Source organism: Anomaloglossus baeobatrachus, chromosome 5 (genome assembly GCF_048569485.1).
Source record: "Anomaloglossus baeobatrachus isolate aAnoBae1 chromosome 5, aAnoBae1.hap1, whole genome shotgun sequence".
NCBI lineage: Eukaryota > Metazoa > Chordata > Amphibia > Anura > Aromobatidae > Anomaloglossus > Anomaloglossus baeobatrachus.
Window position 1 is genome coordinate 395,878,173 of NC_134357.1, and position 26,225 is coordinate 395,904,397.

At 42.7% G+C, this 26,225-nt stretch overlaps 1 protein-coding gene across 3 annotated transcripts in view; it reads left to right on the forward strand.

Moving 5' to 3' along the window:
• The window catches only part of RARA (retinoic acid receptor alpha), a 188,479-nt gene that overhangs the window by 42,244 nt on the left and 120,010 nt on the right, over positions 1–26,225 (forward strand). For 2 of the 3 annotated variants that reach the window (XM_075350153.1, XM_075350152.1), the window contains exon 2: positions 21,142–21,600. In XM_075350153.1, the coding sequence (XP_075206268.1) occupies positions 21,423–21,600 (178 nt within the window). In that variant the 5' untranslated portion in view covers positions 21,142–21,422. Of the gene's footprint in view, positions 1–5,611; positions 5,706–21,141; positions 21,601–26,225 lie in introns of those variants that run through there. The other variant, XM_075350154.1, reaches the window with a different exon arrangement.

A 26,225-nucleotide genomic window follows, 5' to 3' on the forward strand; every position in this document is an offset into this window, starting at 1 on the left:
GCCTCAGTGAAGGTTTTTTGCCACTGGTGGACACATTCAGAAAAGGGTCCCTGTGCAAGAACAGTATATGGGCCCATTTCAGTAAAATAACTCATCAAAATGCACAATTCTACCTGATATGGAGGTAGAAATGGACCCTACCCCTACATCTTGGGCCCATGTGCGGTTGCACCAATTATCTGTCTGCCCCTGTTTTTTTTGCTATATATGTCCCTACTACCCTGTTTTTCCAAAAATAAGCCCTAGCATGGATTTTCAGCATTTATGGAGCAAGGATTAAATATAAGCCCTCCCCCGAAAATAAGCCATATTTGCGGTTCAATAATGATGTGTCCATGCAGCTAAAAAAGTTACAGATACTGCTGGACATTTCATTATAGCCAACGGACACCCCGCAATCACACTCACCAGACACCGAGCAGAGGTGCTGCAGTGATCGCACACCCGTATGCATCAGATTTCACACACACAATCAGATCTTACACAAACACATCCCATCTCACAGACACACAATCAGATTGCACACACAAACATCGGATCACACACATCACATCACACACATACTCACCACATCCAGCGACACTGATTTCTTCTGGCTGGCATAATCCTGGAAGGCTGTGCAGTTGAGCGCAAGAATGCTTGCTTACAGGACCTGCGGGCCAGACACGTGACTTCCTCTCATCATTCCCTGCGGCCAGAAATATTCGGTAATGCTGGATGTAATGAGTGTGTGTGTGTGTGTGTGTGTGTGTGTGTGTGAGATCTGCTGTGTGTGAGTGAATGTTTGTGTCAGTGTCAGTCAGCCAGCCTGCAGCAGGGGAGGACGGCGTGCAGCACCCACCGGAGATCACAGGGAGGACCTAGGAGCCACACAGACGTCCAGGTCTGGTAAGCATAAGTATCATGGGAAGTGGGGTGTCCGCTTTTTTTGGGGGGTAAACTTACCCCCAACCATGTTTCTTCAAAAATAAGACCTCCTCCAAAAATAAGCCCTAGTTCTTTTTTGGGGGGCAAAAAAGTATAAGAAAGTGTCTTATTTTTGGAAAAACACGGTATATGAGGATCACACGATGTGTACACCACCAAGCGGAAGGCAAATCTGTCTCTGTGGCTCGATACATTGGACTTTCTGATGGGCTGAAGACGGTCTTTATGACTGAACACATTCACCACTTCTTTGTAGATTGTCCATTGTTTTGTGAATGAAGTCTTATATGACGTTTTGCAGACTCCAGTTTTCTATGCATAACTTGTCATAGTTATCATTGCCTAGCATGATGGCTAAAGTTACTGTGACTGTTGTCCTTTTTCATTTTTACAATGGATGTGAATGGCAACATGATCCAACTGCGTAAGTTCCTGGTTTAGCAGTATAGGTTTTTTGTATGCCTCAGGCTTTTTTCACATCTCGCTTTGAGGAGACGTTGAAGGCACTTGCGGACACAGACAGAAAAGGGTTCCTGTGCAAGAACAGTATATAGGCCCTTTTCAGTCCAATAAGTCATCAAAATGCACATTTCCATCTGCCTCGAAGGTAGACATGGGCCCCCTTACTTCATGGGCCCCTGTGCAGCCTCATAGATGGCCCCAATGATATATCTGCCCCAGGTTGGAGGTACATGTCAGAGGTATCTCGTGATATTTACCTTTATTGGACGCCTTCGTCATATTCTATGGTATTGGTACATATTGGAAATAATCCCCTAAGGGCGACTGCCGTTGTGTTAAAGAAAAATCCCCCCCCCAAAAAAGGGGAAAAAAATCATACCGCTCTTTAAAAGTACTCCAACTCAATAGAAGAAAAGCTATACCTGCGCATACTAGGAGGTTTTATGCCAAAAGTAGACTTTTTGGCTAACGGTGGCCTGTGGCACATCAGAGATTTACCCCCAGTGTAGATGAGATGTGAATATTGCTTGGAAAAAGATCATTTCACCCTAGCCTTAGTGTTTCTAAGTGATGTTAGTTGTTTGTAGCCGTCACGTCTGTGGTTTTTTTTTTCACCTGTCTGTCTCAGTGTGGAATTCCTGGAATCTAGGAGTCATTCGGGTTCATTTCTCCAGGAAATTCAGCCCTGTACCTGCTAAAAAAACAAAAACACACAGACTGTGACTTTAACAACTTCAGGTTGTATGTTCTGCAGATATAAAATATGTATTTAATTAATACAAAAAGTAGGGGGATCATTTTCAGGAAGTGAGAGACTGAATTGTCTGCCCGTGAGTGCTAGTGACAGGAAGTGGCATTTTGCTGGGCACAGCTGGTAGTCACGCCAGGAAGTATGAGGTCAGCCAAAGATGGGGGGGGTGCAGTACAGCATGTCTGCATCGGGTTGTGGGAGGAGGGGGCACAGCGGAAACGGGGACTAGAGAGAGAAGGGAAGTGAGAGCGTTTTGTGAGTGGTTAGTGTAAATTGCAGACTATATTGTTGAGTATTGCTTGTTCTTTTACTCCTCTTCCATCTTTGTCTTATATTATGGATCTTCTAATAGATTGTTATTTATTTTTTAGTGCAGTCTACATCTTTTTACAGTTAGGACATTTGGGTGTTGTAGATTTACAGCTCCTGAAATGTGACAGGTTGCACACCACATCATAGTATACCACACATAATAAAAGCGTCAGACCTCTTCTTATCATTTAAAAATCATTTTTGGTGTTTTTCCACTTTTTTTCATTTTTTTTTCTAGTAATTTGTCTCTTTTTCTTTTTAAATGTTAAAAATAAAACAATCCCATATATCCTCCCAAATTGACATGGAGGAATGCAAAACATTTTTGTGTAGAATGCAACTGAAAACAATGCATCCATGCCCTCCCAATGCTATACGAGTCCGGCATCATGTCTCCAAGTTTCGAGGTCCATGTACAGACAATGTCCAATCTTTGTACCATGCAGCTCCTAACCCGAACTCAACAGCCTCATATATGTGCCTATGAGACTATAGTTCGGGTCAGGAAACTATTGGCCTGTCCAGAGAGCTCTTAAAAATGGGGATGTGCGAAGCTGGCCTTATTGAAGTGTATAGGCAATGCTTTTTTGGAGAGAGACTGTCACTATAATATGGTTACATATATAAGCATTATATGGTGGAACAAGGAGTGTTGTTCAGGAGAACAGAACTTTAGAAACCCATGCACCTATTAATGGGTTACATGCACATAGCGCTGTAGTGCGCATGAGCTCTAATTCCGATTACCTTCCTTTTACTTTACCTATTTTCTTCCAGTCACCTCTTTGTCCTATTTCTTATGTATTCTCCTTTTAGCCCTTGTGCTTTGCATTGTCTTCCAAAAGTGACATTCTTTAAGGTGGCCATAGACATTCAGTGCCTGTTGGCCAAACAATTCAACTTTGGCAGGCCTAGTCAACCATCTAATGTCACTGGAGGTATCCCAACTCTTTTCGAACCGGGGGTGGAAAAGCATTGGCTTTTGACTGTTAGCTTTGGTTCTTTTTTCAAAGGTGTCTGGCAGCTACTTGTTGGGTAAGTGTATCTCTTGGCCAAACCTTTGCCCTGTATGTTTTTTCTTCTTAAGGTGGCATTATACTTAATACATTTCAGTAAACTCCACTATATTGATGTGAGCATGTATAAATTTTACCTTGTGTACATGGCAGGCCTCACTCTTGATCCTAAGCTAGCCAAACATCTTAGTTAGCTGGTAGATTTTTTTCCCCAACAATATCATACACACTTTCACTTGGTTCGACAGTGTCCATATGTCCTAAATTAGGGGAGGGGAATTAATGGTTTATCCAAAACAAAAGATTGAGCAGGTGGAAGCCGAACAAGCCCAAAATAAATCTGGTGTACCCATACTGAGCACACTTCTTCATATAGTCTCAGTTACATTTGGTCACCTCAAAAATATCTTCAAGACTGTAGGATGGAATTATTTTGCTTACACAATGTCTGAACGTGTGCTCCATGGAATGGATATGTCCTTTGTTCCCTTTGAATGTTTCCCATATCAGTAACCACTTTGTTGACTTGATGTAGGTCAACTGGACAGATCTCTCAATATGTTGGTCCTTTAATCTGCCTATAATTTAAAATTGTAAAACAGCAACTTCTGTCTCCTACGGAGGAGGAAAGAAAAAGAAACCAACAAAAACAAATATATTTCGGAAATGGAATATCTGGAAAGAAAAAAAAAGAAGGTGACATTAGACTCCAACAAAGCATTTAATCAAGGAGAGAACCCACCTACACGTTACTTGGTTACTGGATCTAGGACACATGTTGTGTCCATTAAATTCAGCATTAGGACACCTACATTATCAGTGTATGTGTTCATATATATTTCTGGAGAACTAATTTATGGCGAGTTTAGACGAATAGAAAAGCTCCTTTGTAGGAACGCTCTTTCCATGTAAACATTGCAGTGATCACCCAACAAATGAGCAGAATGCTTCTTCATTGGCTGATCATTTATACCGTGAAAAAGAAAATCATAATTACCAGCAGTACATAACCCGCTGTAAATAGGTGATATGCTGCTGATAACAGCTGATAACATGGTACAGTATGGGGGGGGGGGAAGAACGATCATATTAGCAATTGTTCCTTTCCCATTATTCTTCTTTAGAATTTGTAGAGGTCGGTAAACAGACGCTGAACGACTTGTATGTGGTTGATAGGAGCGTGTTCACTGTCTGAAATCGACCTGTGTACAGACACCATTAGCCAGCCAGTGCCATAAAGGTCCCAGATTACTCAATTACCATCCAGCCATACACATCTACATTACCTATTGCCCTATATACCGCTTACTACTTCTCTTTATCTGCCCCATCTCTCCTCACTGCTCATTTCCCTTCTATTGCTTTACAACGGAGCCTAATACTCCACCTATACTTTCCCCCTCACTCTCTCCCACTTTCCCCTTTCTGTCTGTCTTCCCATTTTGTCTCCCACCCCCTTCTCTTTGGCTCTCTCTAGAGGGGAAGGAACACCAACTTCCTGGAGAGAATCTCCAGGCCAAACATCTGAAAACAAGAAAGGAGAGTGGGGAGAGAGCAGACGGGCGGAGGGTGAGAGAGGAGCCTTAATCATGCACACATGTATTCCCGTGTATTATGGCCTTGACTCTATGTTATGGACGTAGCATATCTGGCTCCGCATTTAGAAGGGGGGTCGGATTATAGAACACCGTTTTCTCGCTGACATTCTAAAATACTTGTCCGCAGATCCTCCAATTGATTTCCAATGTGAATGGTACATTGATGGCATTGAGTCTATAGCCAACCACCACTGCTTCATACTGTGCACTAAATTAATCCTGCTATAGGCTGAGAAAGGATATAAATTCTGTAGGCGTCTAATATACCCTCAGATGCTACAAATGTAAGCGTCTTTGGTCTGCATCATGGCAAGCTTATTAGCACAGTGTAGATTCCAGAGGCTGAAGCATCTGTCTTCCTCATAATATATTATTCTCCAGGTCCCATTTTTCACTTCTCTCTCCACCCTCTGGGCCTCCTCCTTTATACTGCCTCCTTCCCCTTCATCTTTAGTATGTATGTCTGGCTGCTGTCCCTCCATCTCTTAAACCCAGAATTAATTTTAGGTAAGGCTGGGCCAAGCCTGTCCCACTCTCCCACTCATACCGCTGACAGGGCAATGAAAGGGTTACAGCCGTGGGTGGGGGAGAGCCTGTGCTATCAAACTGCAGCAGAAGAAAGGCTCCCTGCCCTTTTGTGTGAGTACTTAGTGTATGTATTTGTAAGTTTGCTATGTCTATGGGGAATCTCCTAAAATTTTACGGGGGCGTGAGTGTATTACAAGGCAGGCTGACTATTAACTCTTTTGTCCCCTGGTGAGCGGGGATAGATATGCGTTTGAGAAATCTTGTCAATACTGTAAATGCCAAGCAGTTCGTCAGGTTTTATATGTTTGCCTCATATTCGTCAGATGTGTTGTAAGATTTCATGGCTTCTTGCATAAATCTTCTAAAGTAAAAAGGAACCTTTGCAATCTGCTATACGTAAGCTTTTATCGGAATAGGAAGTGAAACAATATTGTGATAATTCACGCAGACATAATCGGATGTTTGTTGCCGGTGCGTCATAATGCCACTGACTACAGTGCAGTCCTGCAGAAGTCACCCTTCTCACGCCAAGGATTCCCTGGGGACAAACATTTCCAGAAGTGCACCCCCCATAGCTGGATTCAGTACCATGGGTGCTGGAGGCAAACAAGGGACACAAAGCGACATGCATAGCGTGCCACGCAACATTTTTACCTTTTATTGAGAACTCTCCATCCTACCGCATAAGTATATGTGATCCCAAAATAAATAGACTACACACCAATAACCTAACTAAAAATAACATCCTTAGCACCCTTATTAGAAAAGCCCTCCCAGTATGACTTCAATACTGCCCTCAGTATAAGGCCCCACAGTGTAATATGCCCCCATGTAATGACACCTATGACATCCTCAGTATAATAGGCTTAGTACTATGACATCTATTGACTTGTCCCACCACCCCGGTATAGGCAGCTCCATCGGCCGGCAGTAACATTTCCCAGCACAGCTCTTCTGGCAGCAGCAGGCTCTTTCCCCAACTTTTTTCTTCTTTATGAAAACGCTTCGCAGCAGGACAAGCTTTGTTCCCAACCACAGTACACACTCCTTTAGGCTACGGGGCGTATTCCTGGAGTTTGTGGACGGCAATTTGAGAAACTGCCATAGAGCACAACAGACACGGCGCTCTTGCCTATTGTTGATCTTGGATGGAACTACAAGTCTTAACATGTCCACCCAGACATTGCCTACCACTTCAGCCAAAATGGCCCCATTGATTAGAATACTTATCTGCCATAATTTAAATAATTTCCTATGGCTTGTGCCAAACCTGTGCTCAAGTGGCAGTTTACCTGTACATAGCACTTGGCATAACGGAGGACCAAAGCTTTCCAGTTCTCCATTCACTTCAGTAAAAATGTTACTCAAGGTGAGAGAAGTCATGCACATTAAATTGTGTGACAGCCATGGCACGTGATTTTTGTTGTACAGATGCCCTTGACATTGTACTGCCAGAGCTGTCGTCTACTACTCGCCTAAATAAACTTGAAGACTCTAGCATTTGGGTATTTGCGTTGTGTTATCAAACTAAGAATACATTTTTATAATCACAGTTTTTACGTATCTGTGCTTTAATTTTATGGCTTCCTTGTAAACTGTCTTTCTAGTTTTAAAAGAAACGCCCCCAAAAATGTGGAGATTTTTTTATGTTTTCTTGCCAGTTTTTCCCAGCTTGGTCAAAATGGGCAGAACAGGGTACGAGGTGTGCGTGACACCATACTCCTATAATTTATTATGAGATGTAGAGTTCCCTACTCCAGAATTCTTACTCCAATCCCTGACTGAAATAAAATTTGTGATGCGACTTGTCAGATGCTCCTGATTGCTTGCCTAGTGTGTTCCCTTTAATAAATTATGAACATCTGATTCCAAAATGCACCCTCATTAAGACTGGCGTTGTTCACGACGGTCTTGATGGCTTAGGGCCAAATTGTTTTTTAGCATTTTTTTTCTAAAAACAGGTCCACCTGTTTATTAATGGCCAATTTAGTTTTCTCACCGATGGGCATGAGCTGCAATACAGTCATATCCTATTGCCAAAAGTACCATGTTTTTCCAAAAATAAGACACTGCCTTATACTTTTTTTTCCCCCAAAAAAGCGCTAGGTCCTGCTGTGATCTATGGCGGGCACTCACAGGAGGTATGCTGCACACAGTCCTCCCCTGCTTCTGGCCGACACACTCGCATACATCAGATTGCGCACACACACACACACACACACACACACAATCACCGATCAGATTGCACACACACCATCACTAGTCACTCACCACATCCGGCGGTACAGAATGTCTTCGGCCGCAAGGAAAGATGGGAGGAAGTTATGCATCATAGGTCCTGAATGTATTCCATCCGGAGCCACATGCTCTCCTTGCTCTCCACCGCACTGCGTCTCAGGATTCTGCGGCCCAGAAGAAATCGGTATCGCTGGATGTGGTCATTGTATGTGTGATCTGATGTGTGCGTGTGTGTGATCTGATGCATGTGGCTGTGCAATCACTGCAGGGCCTCTCAATCGGCATCTGGTGAGTGTGCTTGCGGGGTGTCCGCTGTCTATAATAGTGTCCTGCAGTATTCCTTAACTTTTTTAGCTGCATGGATACTTCATTATTGAACCGCGATTAAGGCTTATTTTTGGGTTAGGGCTTATATTTGAGTCTTGCTCCGAAAATGCTGAAAATCCCTGCTAGGGCTTATTTTTGGGGAATGTCTTATTTTTGGAAAAAGACGGTAGCAGTGCCTTTTGAGAACCAAAAGTAGACCCTTTTTTGTGACCAGTGATATAAATTTGATCCAGTCATCAACTTATGAGAACATTAATTCCACAAATAAATATTTGAAGCAATAAGTGACGTGCCTGTGAGACAGAGGTGACTGTTTTTTTACCTATGTCTTCTATTGGGGTTTTTCTCGGATTGACCACATACCCATTACAGTTTATGGCTCTATGCAAAAGTTTATTACGAAAAAAATGGATTTCACCCTGATGGTAAAAGTGGACATGGATCTAGCACACTGATAAAAAACGGGCCATATTTTCTTGTATATGAATAAGGCATAAAGGCAGAATAAGTCTGTGCCCCCTCCCCGTCCCCATTACATTTCTCACATCGATCCAGTTTTCATAACTTCCTGGTATATTTACATAAGTATGTGACGGATATTCAGAGCTCTCCTTTTTAGCTGCCTTTTATATGATGAGTTTCCTACGTTTAATGCTCATTGGGTTTTTACGTTATACATTCCAAATAGTTGTCTGTCATCTCTCTGGGGAAAGTCCTGTAAACACCGCTCTGGTATGACACGCTTCACAATAGATTACACGTGTGTATTTTCCCTAACTCATTGTCTTTAAGGACACCAAACAGAAAAGAAAAATAATCCGCACTCCCTGGATCACAATTTCTATAGTTCATACAAGTCAACATAACTTTTTTGCATTTATACTTGTAAATGTTACTAGTAATTTTCAGCAATTGGCTTTGTATATTTAGTGGTCCTGTAAAAAGCGGAAAAAAATAGTTTGGTATCCCTTTAAACGGCTGTGTTCTGGGAAAGGCTGGCTCGGCGCCAGCAGTTGAGGATTGGGGTTGTGTTTCCAGACTCTGCTTTCATGCAGAACCTATTAAAATGTGTCTTGCAAGGCCATTTTAGGACAAGCACAGCCTGGCATTGTGTATGAAAGTGGCGGCCTGGTCACTTTACGTCTGCTCCAGTTTCTCGTCTCTTACACTTACATGTTTCTCTTCCTGCCGTATATATTTATTTCCACACACATATTCTGTATCCGAGCCATCCTCCTTTCTTGGATCAGCCCCTTATTCTTTTGCGGCTAAATCCTTGACCGTTCTGTCGGAATCTGTTAATGTCATTAGATTTTTTTTCCCCCCTACTTGCCACATAAACAATTGTCATTTTCCAGTACGGCAGGACAATTTTGGTAGTGAGACCTAGCATAAAGTAGAGACATTTCTACAGCGTGCCAGCCTGGAGATTAGGGTATTTTCACCCTGTATTTATGAACTTATTGTACTCTGTTTCCCCAAAAATAAGACACTGTCTTATATTTTATTTTTGCCCCAAATAAAGCACTGGGTTCTTATTTTCGGGGAGACATAGTTGGGGTAAGTTTACACCCCCAAAAATGCAGATCCCCCTTCCCAGGATCGTCAATCTGTGTGGCTCCCAGGTCCTCCTGTAATCTTCGGTGGGTGCTCCCAGCAGGCATACTGCACGCCGTCCTCCCCTCCTTCTGGCCAACACTCACATACATCAGATTGCACAGAATCACACATCAGATCGCATACACACACACACTTATGAGATCACACATACAATCGCATGCTCATACACTCGCCACATCCGGTGATACCACTTGCTTCCAGCCAGCAGGAGACTCTTGTCTTTCTTATCTCTATAATGCGTTCCACCGCTGGGTCCTTCTTGCGTTCCACCCGCAGGTCCTGGAGCTCCACTACATAGCGTCACAGGTCCTTATGCTAGCCAGAAGCAATCGATATCACTGGTTGTGGTGAGTGTGTGTGCGTGATCTGATGTGTGATTGTGTGTGCGCGATCTCGTGTGTGTGAATATGTGATCTGATGGGTGTGGGTGTGCGTTCCGCCACAGGTCCTTGATGCATTCCACTGCTCCCGGATGGCGTCTGGTGAGTATGATCGTGGGGTCTTCTCTCTTCTGTATTCTTTCTTTTGGTGGTGTCCACCGTCTATAATGAAGTGTCCTACAGCATTCTTTAACCTTTTTAGCTGCATGGACACTTCATTATTGAACCACAACTAGGTCTTATTTTCGGGGGAGATTTTATATTTAAGCCTTGCTGAAAACTCCTGCTAGGCCTTACTTTTGGGGAGGTCTTATTTTCGGGGAAACACAGTATGTATCAGAAAGACTTATGGCTTGTAAGTCTAATGGATCCAGAGGCCCGCTTTTACCACACAGGTCAAAAGTGAATTCTGAATTCTGTAGCAGTGGAATCAACGTTATTTCATACAGAAATATCCGGGAAAACGCAAAGTACATGGTTTTTTCGTTCTTTACAAAAGAAAACTATGTGTAACAGCTGATACTTGGAAGTATTGAGTCAATGTATACATCCGGTGTTTCCGTCTGGAAATCTTCCCAACAATAACATTGGGCATCCACCGCTGATCCCGTATGAAAAACTGCTACTAATACCAGTCAAACAAAAGTATAATTGCTTGGTCATGAAGGACAACAATAGCTTGTTAAGGCTCGAGTACACATTAGATGGAAGTTGGCCAAACCATTTTGGTGGGACCAGCTAACCATCTGATGTACATGGGTACCACCCAACTCTCTCCCAACAGATGATTTTAGGTTAGAGAGAAACTGGAAAGGCAAGAGGAGCGCAAATAGAATCTTACCTGAGAACATAGGATAAATAAAAAGGCTCACCTTGTGTAGTTGTGACAGTCACAACTGCTATAGAAACATCTCACATGGCTGCTGCAGCACCCCTGGGAAGAAGATCTGAAATAGAGGATGAATGGGTAAAAACTGCGCTGCTGTGGAATAAACTCCAATCTGGAACTGGATTTTGTCCTGATTTATAAAAAAAATCACGATTTCCACCATTCCTCGATCAGTGTTTTTTTCACGGCAGTGTGGTCTTTACATGTTCATCCTTCATTTCGGACAGATGATTTTAGGGAAGAGAATAATGAGTCAGTTGGAATTATCTTTATTTTTATGGGAACGTAGCTTCTTTCTCTGCTATCCCTGTTGTAAAAACATTAGCGCTTGGTGAAGCCATATGAGGGCCAAGGCATATGGGGCAATCTAACGTTTGGCCAAGAGCCATCTTGTGCATTTGGTCAACTTGAGGGTAAGTTCTTATGCAGAGTTTTTGCTGCTGATACTAAGGTACGGTTCTAGAAGCTTGTTTGCTGCAACATTTTCCAAGGGAACTTGCACATCCAAGAATTCATATTTACTTCAATGGGCAAAGGGAAATACTGTAACTAACTTGCCAGACACTTCCTATATGCCCTAAGCTTCCTTTCCACAAGAGAGGACTATTATGGCTTCATACACAATTGGGCCTGATTTCATCATTTCTGATTTATTGAAGCCACTTTTCTTTTTTTTTGTCTTGGGGTATTTGCTAACGTTTTTTGCAACAAATTCTTCAAAATTACGCATTTAGTTCATGAATTCGTCACAAAAACGCTCTTTATTTTTGTCTTTAACCATTTTTTTTGCGTTTTTTGAGCACCAAAAGTCGTTAATACGTTGAAAACTCGCAACACTGTGCCAAATTGAAAACTCATTGAGAAGTCTGCTCCAGGAAGGTATTGAAGGGAGATACGCCAAAAATAAAGCAACATTTGGTAAAAGTCGCATTTTATCAATTGGTCTAAAACATCTGGATAAGCAAAGTTGTCTCAGAAAAATAGAAAGATTGACAACCTATAAAGTGGTGCAAAACACATGGAGAATAAGGGGAACATACCAAAGACACTAAAAAAGCAAATTATTCCAGAAAACTGGAGAAACAACAGTGATGAATCGGGGCCATTGAGTTGTCAACTGATCCTACTTATATGGGGGGGGGTTGGAGGACTTTACAAGTTCTTAATTTATTCCAAGCCATGTACATTACTTAGCTGTGTCTAGGAGGAATACTCAGTAGTGGTCTTCATATACAGAATGTGATCCACAAGGTTTTTGAGATGGGATTTTAACCACTTACTTGTCTATCGAGGTGCCGTTGCCAGTTTATAGGACATCTCCACAGTGCTCAAGGCTTTAATTTAATGAAAAAGAGCCTTGCTTTCGCCTGGTTGGTCTGGTATTTCCAGTGCTAATCCTCCTTATCGATCACCGTCTTATATCTGTCGGTCTCTTAAGGCCCATTCACGCAGTCATTATTGGTCCAATGCGGACCATAACAGAACAATAAGCATTAGTAATGGTAATCAGCCTGGTTAGATGAGAGAGAAGGTTTTTTAATCACTTGGTTGGTTGATTGATTTTGCATATGAAATAATTAAAATTATCAGCGGGACATTTACATGAAATCTCAAGAATCTTCAGGAACAGAAGTTGCGCAGTATTCCTTTACCAGGCAGTGACTTATTGGGCATGCTCCTTGAAAATGGACATTTTTCCTAGTGGTCAAGTGTGAATGTATTATATGACATTTGATATAGACATGAGATGACTGAAAGCTGCACATTGCTTGACTGGTAATTGAAATGTGGGAGATCTAAACAGTTGGCTTGAGATGATAGATTGTTATCTTTTGGTTTTATCATGTGAAAATGTTAGACAATTTGATAAGAAAAAAAAATGCAACCCAGTCTATTGATTTTTGTTTTTTTTACAAGAATAAACAGTTGATGGCGTCTATTTATGTTGCACAGTCGTCAGGAAGATGTCAAGTTGGTGTCCCAATCTAGCTTTTCCTCCATGGCTCCAGGTGATTGACAGGTCTCCCAATATAAAAACACATGGGAGAGACCTGTCAATCAAGGCGGGGAGAATAGTCACATGTATCCCTATGATTGGTGGGCTGGCTTTTTAAACTATCTATGCTCTGAAAAGCTGCAATCATACAGTTAGCCTTTAATTCATGCAACCCGTAATTCCAGCAGCTCTAGTGACAAGTTTACTATATTGAGTTTGGAGCATCTAACTCCAGCGTAATCTTAATCAGGACTGGCAAACAAAACAGCAGTCCTGAATCGAGGCCGGTATATACACACCAGTATGTCTGTGTGTTTTGAAAATGTATTAATTGGTTATCCGGCTTCTTTTGACTCTTTTTTTTATTACCCTATTGGGCTACATTGGGGCAGGTAAGTAGATAGTGACCACTTACCTGCCCTGCTGTCAGCCCCTCTCCCCCGACTCAGAGCGGTAATGTGACTGCTCCTGCCGCGATTTTGCTGCTTCCGGTCATTTCATGTCAACATGGGCAGGACCATGTTGACATGCAAATCTGGAACAGCATGTCGCCTCCCTGCTCGGCGGCTACAGTGCGATGAGCCCCGCCCCCCTTCCCTGCACCCTCCCCCGCACCCCTTACTCTCCCCGCAACCTCCCCCTGCACTGCTGTGGGGTCCGTGACCTGGGGGACTGGCATGGCGGCTGCCCACGGTGTCAGCGCCAGCACCGGGCCCCTGCTCAGGATCGCAAATTCAAATGTACCGGCATCACAGATTACAGATGCCGGTACATTTGAAAGCGCTGATGAGAAGCAGCGCAGCGCTGCTTCTCATCACTGGTCCCGCTGTCTGTGCTCTCTTCAGCACAGCGGTAACGTCACTACTCTGCTGATATGTCCAGAGCACAGACAGCGCGCGAACGTGCAGGAGCAGCGAGGACCGAGGATGGGTGAGTATGTACTCCTTACATGTGTTCCCTATGGGTGTAGGGGGGGTTGGTACAGAGCGCCGTGTGTGTGTGCGGGCAGAGCCATATGTGTGTGTGTGCGGTGCAGAGCCATATGTCCTTTGCAGAGCCCGATGTGCGTGTGCGGTGCAGAGCCCGATGTGCGTGTGCAGTGCACAGTCCGATGTGCGTGTGCGGTGCAGAGTCCGATGTGCGTGTGCGGTGCAGAGCCCGATGTGCGTGTGCGGTGCAGAGCCCGATGTGGTGTGCGGTGCAGACCCCAATGTGGTGTGGGGTGCAGAGCCCAATGTGGTGTGGTGTGCAGAGCCCAATGTGGTGTGGGGTGCAGAGCCCGATGTGGTGTGGGGTGCAGAGCCCGATGTGTGTGTGCGGTGCAGAGCCATATGTGTGTGTGGTGCAGAGCCCAATGTGGTGTGGGGTGCAGAGCCTGTTGTGGTGTGGGGTGCAGAGCCTGATGTGGGGCTGTTATTTGCAATGCTGTAGTGCTAACAGGTCAGTGTTGAGGCTGAATACTGACAGGGAATGTGCGTGCAGAGGGAGGGCAGGGGGCGAGGCTGGACACTGGGGAGGGGCTGGACACTGAGGCTGGGCGGTGCCAGCTCTGACTGGCAGGTTTAGTACAGGAAGTGGTCATGTTTGCTAGAGCTTAATGTAAACAAAGAGCTGCAGAGAATAAAGGGTGAATTAAAGAGGAACAAAAGTTAGAAAACAAAAAATAACAATGTAGGGGTGTTTTATATGACAATACAGCACAGATTAGCTTACCAACAGTTTTTGAGTTTATGTCGGACAACTCCGTTAAACAAAAAAAACTGAAATATCACATGGTCATAAGTATTCAGACCCTTTGCTCAGACACTCATATTTAAGTGACATGCTGTCCATTTCCTTGTTATCCTCCTTAAGATGGTTCTACTCCTTCATTGGAGTCCAGTAGTGGTTTATTAAACTTATAGGACTTGATTTGGAAAGGCACACACCTGTCTATATAAGAGCTCACAGCTCACAGTGCATGTCAGACCAAATGAGAATCATGTGGTCAAAGGAACTGCCCAAGGAGCTCAGAGACAGAACTGTGGCAAGACACATATCTGGCCAAGGTTACAAAAGAATTTCCCCAGTACTCAAGTTCCTAAGAGCACAGTGGCCTCCATAATCCTTAAATGGAAGAAGTGTTGGACCACCAGAACTCTTCCTAGATCTGGCCGTCCAACCAAACTGAGCAATCATGGGAGAAGAGCTTTGGTGAGAGAGATAAAGAAGAACCCCAAAATCACTGTGGCTGAGCTCCAGAGATGCAATAGGGAGATGGGAAAAAGTCCCACAAAGTCAACTATCACTGCAGCCCTCCACCAGCCAGGCTTTTATGGCAGAGTGGTCTGATGCTAGCCTCTCCTCAGTGCAGGACATATGAAAGCCCACATAGCGTTTGCAAAAAACCACATGAAGGACTCCCAGACTATGAGAAATAAGATTCTCTGGTCTGATGAGACAAAGATAGAACTCTTTGGTGTTAATTCTAAGCGGTATGTGGGGAAAAAAAACAGGCACTGCCCATCACCTGCCCAATACAATCCCAACGGTGAAACATGGTGGTGGCAGCATCATGCTATGGGGGTGTTTTTCAGCCACAGGGACAGGACGATTGCAATTGAAGGAAAGATGAATGCGGCCAAGTACAGAGATATTCTGGAAGAAAACCTCTTCCAGAGTGCTCTGGACCTCAGACTTGGCCAAAGGTTCACATTCCAAGAAGACAATGACCCTAAGCACACAGCTAAAATAACAAAGGAGTGGCTTCAGAACAACTCTGTGACCATTCTTGACTGGCCCAGTCAGAGCCCTGACCTAAATCCAATTGAGCATCTCTGGAGAGACCTGCAAATGGCTGTCCACCAACGTTCACTATCCAACCTGACAGAACTGGAGAGGATCTGCAAGGAAGAATAGCAGAGGATCCCCAAATCCAGGTGTGAAACACTTGTTGCATTATTCCCAAGAAGACTCATGGCTGTACTAACTCAAAAGGAGGGTGCTTCTACTCAATACTGAGCAAAGGGTCTGAATACTTATGACCATGTGATACTTCAGTTTTTCTTGTTTAATAAATTTGCAAAAAGCTCTACATTTCTGATTTTTGTCTGTCAAGATGGGGTGCAGAGTGTACATTAATGAGAAAATAATGAACTTTTTTCAAATTTACCAAATGGTTTCAATGAAATAGACAGTGGGGACTGAATCCTTTCCGTACCCACTGTGTGTGTGTGTGTGTGTGTGTGTATGTGTTCTTCGCAAAAAAGTAAATGGAACACTTAAACAGCATATTGGTATTTTAGTGCTCCCTATCTTTTTAGAGCAGTATATAAATATATATATATATATATATATATATATATATATATATATATATATATATATATGTGTGTGTGTGTATATATGTATTATTCATATATAGATATAGATATAGCTATATATATACACACACATTTTTTTTATTGCCTTACTCATACTTTTTTGTTTTCTTCTTTTATGTGTATTTTTCTGCCTATAGTTGACAGTATTTCCCCAACAACCCAAGGTACAGTATTTTTTCATTGTCAGGATCCTTTGTCTAGCGATCCAGAATTTTTGTTTCCCCATTCGTGTATTCTTATGTTCTTCGTGGGTTGAACTACATTCTCCAGAATACCAGGACCTCCTAACCTTCTTCTGACTCAGTAGCACGCACCTACTACATCAGGACCCCTAAGGACCAGTTCAGATGATGTCATTTTTGTCTGCGCACACAACTGACTGCACATGGGCTAATAACTCAAGTAGGGCAATTCCTATGAGCCATTGCCAGGTCCATGTAGAAAAATAATTGCAGAATGCATTAGACTTGGCTGTGTGGGCAAATGGCACTTAGCACGTGCTTCATCTGGAATGTTGACTAGCACACCAAGCTGCACATGGACGAAGTTACTGGCCCAAGAAGTCACAAGTTGATGTGAACCCAGCTCCAGAATAATCTTCTAATGGGATTGTCTTCTGCTGGACTTAAGCTAACTTGCTGCTTTCATCTATTTTCAAGGGATAAAACATATCTAAAGCCCCCACCCCTCCCGTCACATTTAACGACTTACCAGCGATCCCGAAAATGATGTGACCTGATAAGGATTGCTGGGAAGTCGCTGGGAGGTCGCTGGTGAGATGTCACACAGTCAGATCTTACCAACGATGCAGTAACGATCAGCGACCTGTATAACAATTCCGGCGTGCGTTGGGACTGTGTTAGGAGGTCGTTGTTAGGCGTCAAACACAGCAATGCGTCCTGCCCAGCAGGACATCGCCTTTGAAGAAAATGGTCCCAACCATTCAGCAACGACTAGAGATCTCACAGCAGGGGCCTGATCGCTGGTAGGTGTCACACGTTAGCGATCTAGTGGTGTGTGACGGGGCCTTTACTTGTTAGACCTTAGTGTATACATCTGGTGTGACTGTAAGGCAAGAAACGGCCCTTCTGCAAACAACCAGTGTGGGTTCACACTCTTTTGTATTTATCTTCATTGAACAATGATTTTAAGGGGTACTTTGCACGCTGCGACATCGCAGGCCGATGCTGCGATGCCGAGCGCGATAGTACCCGCCCCCGTCGCAGCAGCGATTTCCTTGTGATAGCTGCCGTAGCGAACATTATCGCTACGGCAGCTTCACATGGACTCACCTGTCCTGCGACCGTCGCTCTGGCCGGCGACCCGCCTCCTTGTTAAGGGGGCGGGTCGTGCGGCGTCATAGCGACGTCACACGCCAGGCGGCCAATCGGAGCGGAGGGGCGGAGATGAGTGGGATGTAAACATCCCGCCCATCTCCTTCCTTCCGCATATTCTACGGAAGCCGCAGTGACGCCGGTAGAAGATGTTCCTCGCTCCTGCGGCTTCACACACAGCGATGTGTGCTGCCGCAGGAGCGAGGAACAACATCGGACCGTCGCGTCAGCGTAATCATGGATTACACCGACGCTGCACCGATGATACGATTACGACGCTTTTGCGCTCGTTAATCGTATCATCGAGCCTTTACACACTACGATGTCGCATGCGATGCCGGAAGTGCGTCATTTTCAATTTGACCCCACCGACATCGTACCTGCGATGTCGTAGTGTGCAAAGCCCGCCTAAGAGGGTCTCAGAATCGGTATTCAACCTCCCCTCTCCCGGCTTTCATAGACTGAATATCCCTTTTTACATGAATAAATGTTCTGCTGACTAACAATAATTACCCGACAATCTAAAAGTTGCAATCATCCAACAAAAAATCCTTGACATACAGCGTGCGTTATTATTCATAAAAGGATGCTTTGTTAGAATAGGAACGATTTTCCCATGGACCATGACATTTTACGTATGCGTAGCCCTCTATGGAGATGACTGTGCCAACAGTTGTTAAACTGCATGGTGGTAGTGATAATGTCATGTTCTGACTATTGCAGTAGACTTCCTTAGCTGAGAACCAATCGTTCTTTTTTTTTCTTCCAATAAACAGATAAAATTGTTCTGATCTATTATTAATGGCTGGATCGGATTGTCTGAATCACTGGCGTTTGTAAGGGTGTGTACTCTGTGTGTATCTATTTGATTATCCTCTATGTACTTCTCTGTTGGCCTTTCTTCATGTGTCATTTGTTTGCCAGTCTTTTGTTTGTGTAATTTTGTTTCATTCTTTGCCTGTCTATGCGCTTTGTATGTGTGTATTATTTGTTTTGGCTTTATTTTATGTGCTTATCTCTTCCCGTCATATCTAATATGTGTGTCTCTCTATCCCCTGGTCTGAGCATGTGTCAGGATATGTGTGGGTGTTCATTTGTGTTTCTGACTGTCTGTCCTATTGTATTTTCGTTTATCCCCAGATATGCTCCTTCACCGCCATACATGTCTCTGTCTATCCTCTTGTGTGTACAGGTGACTAGCGTATGTCTCTAGTTGTGCCCTACTGTGCATGTGTCTTACTGTAAATCCTCTGTGCTGTGTATCCTCAGTCTCTTCTCTTCTGTATATGTCTCTCGAACTATCTGCCACTGTGCGTGTCTCTTACTGGCTATCCTATCTTCTCTGTATGTGTATCTGTAGCCACTGTGTGTATATTTTACTGTCTATCCTCTCTTTTCTGTATGTGTGTCTGTAGCCACTATGCGTGTCTTTTACTGTCTGTCCTATTTCTTTTCTGTAGGTGTATCTATAGCCGCCGTGCATCTCTTTTACTGTCTATCCTCTTTTCTGTATGAGTGTCTGTAACCACTGTGCATGTCTCTTTACTGTGTATCCTCTCTTCTCTGTCTATGTATCTGTAGCCACCGTGCGTATCTCTTACTGTCTATCCTCTTTTCTGTATGTGTACTGTGCGTGTCTTTTACTGTATGTCCTATTTATACTCTGTATGCGTGTCTGTAGCCACTGTGCATGTCTTTTACTGTCTATCCTTTTTTTTTATTTATGCATGTCTGTAGCCACTATGCATGTCCTTTGCTGTCTATCCTCTCTTTTCGGTATGCGTGTCTATACCCACTGTGCATGTCTTTTACTGTCTATACTCTCTTTTCTGTATGCGTGTCTGTAGCCACTGTGCACGTCTTTTACTGTCTATCCTATTTCTTCTCTGTATGTGTTATCTGTTGCCATTGTGCGTGATTTTTACTGTCTATCCTTTTTTTATGTATGCATGTCTGTAGCCACTGTACATGTCTTTTATAGCCACTGTGCATGTCTTTTACTGTCTATCCTTGCTCTTTTCTGTATGCGTGTCTGTAACCACTGTGCATGTCTCTTACTGTCTATCCTCTCTTCTCTGTATGTATATATGTTGCTACTGAGTGTGACCCTTACTGTCTATCCTCTTTTTTTTTTCTGTATGCCATTCTGTAGTTACTGTGTGATTCTTACTGCTGTCTATCCTCTCTTCTGTATGCGTTTCTGAAGCCACTCTGCATGTCTTGCTCTCTATCCTCTCTTCTCTGTATGTGTATGTTTTGCCAATGTGTGTGACTCTTACTGTCTATCCTCATTTTTCTTTATGTGTATCTGTAGCCTCTAGACTAGTCTGTTACTGTGTACTGTCTCTCAATTATGTTGATCTTTGTTTCTTTTCTCTTGTGAGTTTATGTTTTTGTGCATAGTGTCTCTTTACCTATCTTCTCTAAGCCTTTGTACTATTCTTTGTTGTCTTTTTCTCATTTTGTTTTCTGTCCTTCTCTTTTTGTCCTCAACATCTTTATCCGACTGTCTGTCCTGCGCTTTCTTCCTGAATGTCTCTTCTGACAATCTCTTGATTTGTCTTGGCTTTGCAGTGCATCTCTCCCCCCCCTGCTTTTCTCTTGTTCTGACTCCTGTACAGATCTTCGATAGCCCCATTTTTCTTGGGTGGCTCATTAGCTTGGTGTAATTGAACTGTAAGGACGGGTCTTTTCTCACGCCGCGTTGAGATTTACGACCCTTGTATCCAAGAATAAAAAAAAAATCCTCCCAAATCCCCCTTCCCAGCCAGCATGTAATCAGCGTGATGGATCCACTGTGTCCCACACTGCAGGCATCTGTCCCCGAGTGTAGATACTGGGGAAGCTAAGAGGCAGCATGATGGCAAAAGAATGGAGTGGGGGACGCTGGAGAAGGCAATAGGTGGGGTTAAAAGATGGCATTATTCATCAAAGATGGGGCATCAGTAGATACAACACTGGTAGCAACAGAAAAAGAAGAATGGTAAATAAAGTGGTGAATCTGAGGGACAGCATCATGCGCCAGGAGTCGGTCCACGTGAAATCAAAGTATTTGGGCTTGGTATACAGTATATGCTTTGTATAAAAAAGTGTAGTAGTACACTTTTCATCAGGGGTGGGAGACATGGGTTGATATTGGTAACAGGAGACCAGTGAGGTCCTAGTGATTAAGGAGAAGAAGATTATGGAAATAGGAATGCGGGTCAGAGAGGAATCTTTATGTCTAGCGTTTTCTCGGTTTGAATCGGTCAAGACAACATCTAGGCTGAATGGCCAAGAAGCAAAAAAAATACACAGTGTGGTGTAATATTTTGTATACTTTTTGGAAATGCTACATGTCTGTTTTTTTTCAGTCAGAATACTTCTCTTAGTTGCAATATTTTTGTGATTTTGTCTTGCAGTGATTCCTGTTGTGTCAAGTACCTACCACATCATTGAAACGTCTGATCGCTTCACTCGTGGTCCTTGGGATGCTGGATGCCTGCAGATCTCTTTATCACCTTCACCGGAATTTTTGGCCAGTAATCCTATAAGTTTGTTAATCTCTTGTTGGATCTCAACTTTGAGCCTTGGATCTACCTCACCTTTCCACTTGCTTTTGGGGGGTGTATCCCCTCTTTGGGACAATAATAGATGGAAATTCGAAGGGTTTGAACCAGTCTGGTAGGCTGGGCACCTGGCAATGACTAGTAACGATTCTCCCTGCCCGCCGGCTGGGCCTGGTCACATGAATGGATACCCTGTTCCTCACTATGCCTTCTTCTTTCCTCACATGCTGGGTGGTGTGTCCCCTCCAGGGGCTTTGCCCGGAGTACAGCACCAGCTCCCTCTCAGTGGATATAGCACACCCTCTCCAGCGAGTGAGTATTGTTGCCTTTTAATCCATATTATGCATCTAAATCCAATATACATATCTGTACCATTGTTTATTGACCTGGTAAGTTTTTCTGGTAATATGTTTCTTATTATACATACATACTTTGTGCCCTTTTTTCATTTTAAGCCTAAGGGTTTTCTAGGAATAGCAAAGAGCGTACATTTGATATTTCTAATGTAATTACTGTTGAAATTCAGGCCATGAGTCCATAGCATTGGTACCAAGCACATGGGCAGTGTTTAGGAGGCCACATATGAGGTATCTTTATTTTTGATCTTAGTTTCATTACATAAGTCTAGAATACGTGGACAGCTTTTAGAAGAATGTATGGGCACATTTTCCCCGCTCATGATCAGCAGTGCATTGTATGATTAATAAGTATGGTCTATGGAGGAACGTTGATTCCATCCAAACGTGACACAGTGAGCAATTTGGTCCTTAAGGCTTGCCAAAGACTATAATAATTTGAAAACATCCTTTGGACAACGGAGTTATGGAGTGATTATGCTTTGATGCCCATGCAGCCAAGCCCCTCAACATCTCATATTTACCAAGTACAATATGGTGCCATTTTTAGTTTTTGTGGTGTCTACGTATAGTACGAGTAAGTATTCACTAAAAGTTAGTACATTTGTATTCCTTTGTTTATATACATTGAAATACAATATATACGTCAATGTTTGTTTGTTTCCGTTATATGTTACATTACACATTTCCTTTATATATGTTTTCACTATATACTTATATATTAGGATATACAACCTCATAAACCGGTGGAGTAGAAAAAACGAGACCCAGCGTTTGAATGTTACACTATATTGGTTTCATTAGATTTCCTTCGCTAGATTACTAAATAATTTACAGGTAACAGTACAGTTAAAGGCAGCGGGGCCTCATGAATGTGTGCGCTTTATTAGCATGTGAGAACAGGGCGCACGGTTTATGTTTTCTGACTTTTAGCGTTGCATTTATGCATGTAACGTATGTCACAAAGATACTTGAAAAATAGGTAGCAGATCAATGTTAAAAATAACAATATTTAGGATCTAAAATGAGAATAATTCTAAAAACAAATCTACTATGGGCTAAAACATATCTTTTTGTATTCTCTTTTTTTATCCTTGTGTTTAGGTGTATTCATTGTCATTTTTTTCACATTGCATTGTCTATCTAGGTGTATTTGTTTCTACATCATTTTAAAATGAATAGCTAAAAGCCAAATTATGCATGTAAAACATTTTTTTTTATTTTATTTTATGTTTTAGTGATTTTAATTTATGTATTGGTGCTTGTACTGTATATATTTTGTACTAGGTTATTTTAGATGGTGGTTTTCACAATATCCCAGCTGTTTTGATGGAGACATTGTGTGATCAGACCAAATCTCAGGGTGTCCTCACATGGACACAGATGGCTCTGTTGTTATAAGAGATAGATCTGAATGACTCCCTGTTTGATTGATTTACCTGTTCTGCTCAGGGGGCCTGATCCCAGGACATTTGCTTGTGTTGGGGGTGTGCAGAATAGATAGCTGGAAGGAGTTTTTCCTCCTCCACAGGCCGTCATATCGCAAAGTGCAAATCTTCTGGCTTTGATTAAAATTCAAGTCTCGCAAAGACCATTACTCCAAATGTGTTGCCGTATATTTTAACAATGTGGCCTCATAAATGTACCTTAAATTTTAAGTCTTCGCTGCTCCCTCCTCTCCTCGGTGCATGCTTGGAGATTTGCAATGTTATGGGATTATATGTGCTGAGGAACTTACTTGCAAGATTGATCGTTTTATTTTTTTTTTGGCCTTCTGAGGTCTTTGTGTCCTCAAGGCCCTTATGGAGCATTTATGAGCCAAAATGCTGCATCATGGAGAAGCACAGTCAGATAAATGTAATCTTGTGGCTAGTATATTTACAGTTTTATTTGGTTCCTAAAATAATTAGGTTTTTTAGTTTGGGGTTAAAAAAAAATTACCTTTCCCAATTGACCAGATTGATGTGTCCCATATTCTGTCAATGCCTCCAGTGATTGTGATTGTCTTCTTCAGTCTTCGATGAGCAACTTGGTTCCAAAAATGGTTACCCTTAAAATTGGTATTCTGATATTTGCTGACACTTTTTTTCTCCTTTCCTTTTTTTTTCCTTCCTTTTCTTTTCCTTTCTTTTTCCCTTTTTCTTTTCCCCTTTTTCTCTTTCCAAAACTTTTTATTAATTTTCCAATTTTTTATAAACATAACAAGATATTCAAGGTTACGCAAGGAAAAACATTTGTCTGACAATATGTGACATAATAGGGTGCAATGCCCCAACTTGATATTTTAAACTGATTATCTGATTGATATGGTCTCTATTAAACCAAGGCAAAAGTACTAAGAAATAACAGACGCGATACAAGTCAATTAGAGTCATTAAGCCCCTAAGCCAACCCCGAATGCTTCCAAATTTTCTGGCACGTCTTGTGGCTACCTTAGCGTCTCGTCTCCCTTTCCTCCGGAACCCACACCTCCGTGATTTTCAATTTACCCAGTTTGTCCTGGATATCATTCAGAAGGTACCATTCCGATTGTATAAAAGGTGTCATCAGATTATTTATTTCTCCCTGAGTAAATTGACTTTCAATGAAATTTCTCCATTTCCCAAAGAACTTGGGTGTCAACCTGTCTTTGTCCGTTTCCGCTTCCACTTTCTCCAGCCTCAATAAATTATGTAATTCCCCGATGACCTCTTTTATGGATGGTCCCTCCCTTTGTATCCAATGCTTTAATATGGACCGTTTGGCTATCATGGCTATGTCATGTACTATTGTATATTTCTTCTTTCCCGGCATGTCCGATCCCCCTCTTACTCCTCCCTCAAAGGAATGGAAAATCCACACCATTAGCTCTAGATTTCCAGAAATTCCCCATGTTGCCTGGACAAATAATCTAACTTGATTCCAGAACCTGTGAATTTCCTTACACTCCCATAGTCCATGTAGCATATCTGTTTTTTCTCTTTGACATTTAGGACACCGCATATCTCTTCCCGGAATGTTGAAGCCCATAATAGCCCTGTGTAAAATTCTAAATTGGGTGTCTCTCCATCTCTCATTGGTAACATGTTTCCGCATCTGTACCCATCCCTTCAATATATCCCCTACAACTTCCTGCCCTTTCAATTGTTTCCCCCACGCTGTTAGAGTACGGCTGTCCTCCCCAGATATAAGCATTCCCCGAAATGTTCGGTAAATTTTGGAAACATTTACACTTGCTACATCACTTTCCATAAGCTCATCAATCAAACTCTTATTCAATTCCTTTCCAAGCTCCCCCAAATCTACAAATACTCCATGCTTCAGTTGTTCATACTGGATGATATGTGAGCTATTAAGTTCATACTTGTCAAGCACTTCCCGTCCTGTCAGCCACCTTCTCTCCTCCACATTCATGACATCCTTCATTCTCTCGACGCCCTTCTCTTTCCATCTAGTAAATAGCTTATTTTCCCGTCCCATGGGAAAGTTCGGAGATGCCCAAAGATTTAAGTACTTAGATACTTTCCATGACAGTCCCAATTTCTTTCTTACCAGTTTCCATGTTAGCATAGTGTCTCGGAATAAGATTGAGTTCCTTATATGCCCATCCGCCCTGGACAATGGGGAGTGTAAAATGGACGCCAAATCCCACGGTGATGCATACTTGGCTTCCATGCCATAGTCTGAGTGCCTGCTTGTTCCTCTCAACCAATCAAACACATGTCTCATTATACACACCAGGTTATAACCCCGAACATCCGGGAAACTAAGACCTCCTTCCTCCGTTGACTTCATCAATGTTCGTAACTTTATTCTAGGTTTCCTTCCCCGCCATATAAAATCCGCATACGCTGAGTTGAGCCTATTTACGTCCCTCAGTTTTAGCAATATCGGGATCGTCTGGAATGGGTACAACAGTCTAGGAAAGCTCATCATTTTTATCAGGTGGCACCTTGCCAGTAGTGGTAGAGGCAGACCCTTCCAACCCTTTAGTTGTGCTATAATTTTCCTAATTAGTGGGCCATAATTCATCTCGTAAATTGATTCCACCGTTCTTCCTATATGAATTCCCAGATATTTAAGTGATGTCTGTGCTATAGGAATGCCACATATACAACCATCCCTTACATTCCCCCCTTTTAGGAACAGGATCTCACACTTTTTTTTATTCAACTTGAATCCTGAGACTAATCCAAATTTTTCAATTAGGGCTAGAGTCTGTGGCAAATCCACGCTAGGGTCCCCCATATATAGTATGACATCATCGGCAAAAAGTGCTGTCTTTATTTCAGTTCCCCTTACCTTAATCCCTTTAAAACTATTCGGGCCCTGCAATATTCTTGACAATGGTTCAATGGCCAAGTCGAATAGGAGGGGAGATAGCGGGCAGCCTTGTCTTGTTCCCTTCATCAAAGGGAACACGTCTGATAAAAAACCTGGAGTGTGTACCCTAGCTCCCGAGTTAGCGTAAAGATTCCTAATGTAAAGCCTCATTTTGCCTACAATCCCTGTGGCCTCTAGTACTTTGTCCAGCCAGCTCCAATTTACATTGTCAAACGCTTTTTCTGCGTCGAGTGTAACTAGAGCGGGTCTTGCCCCCCT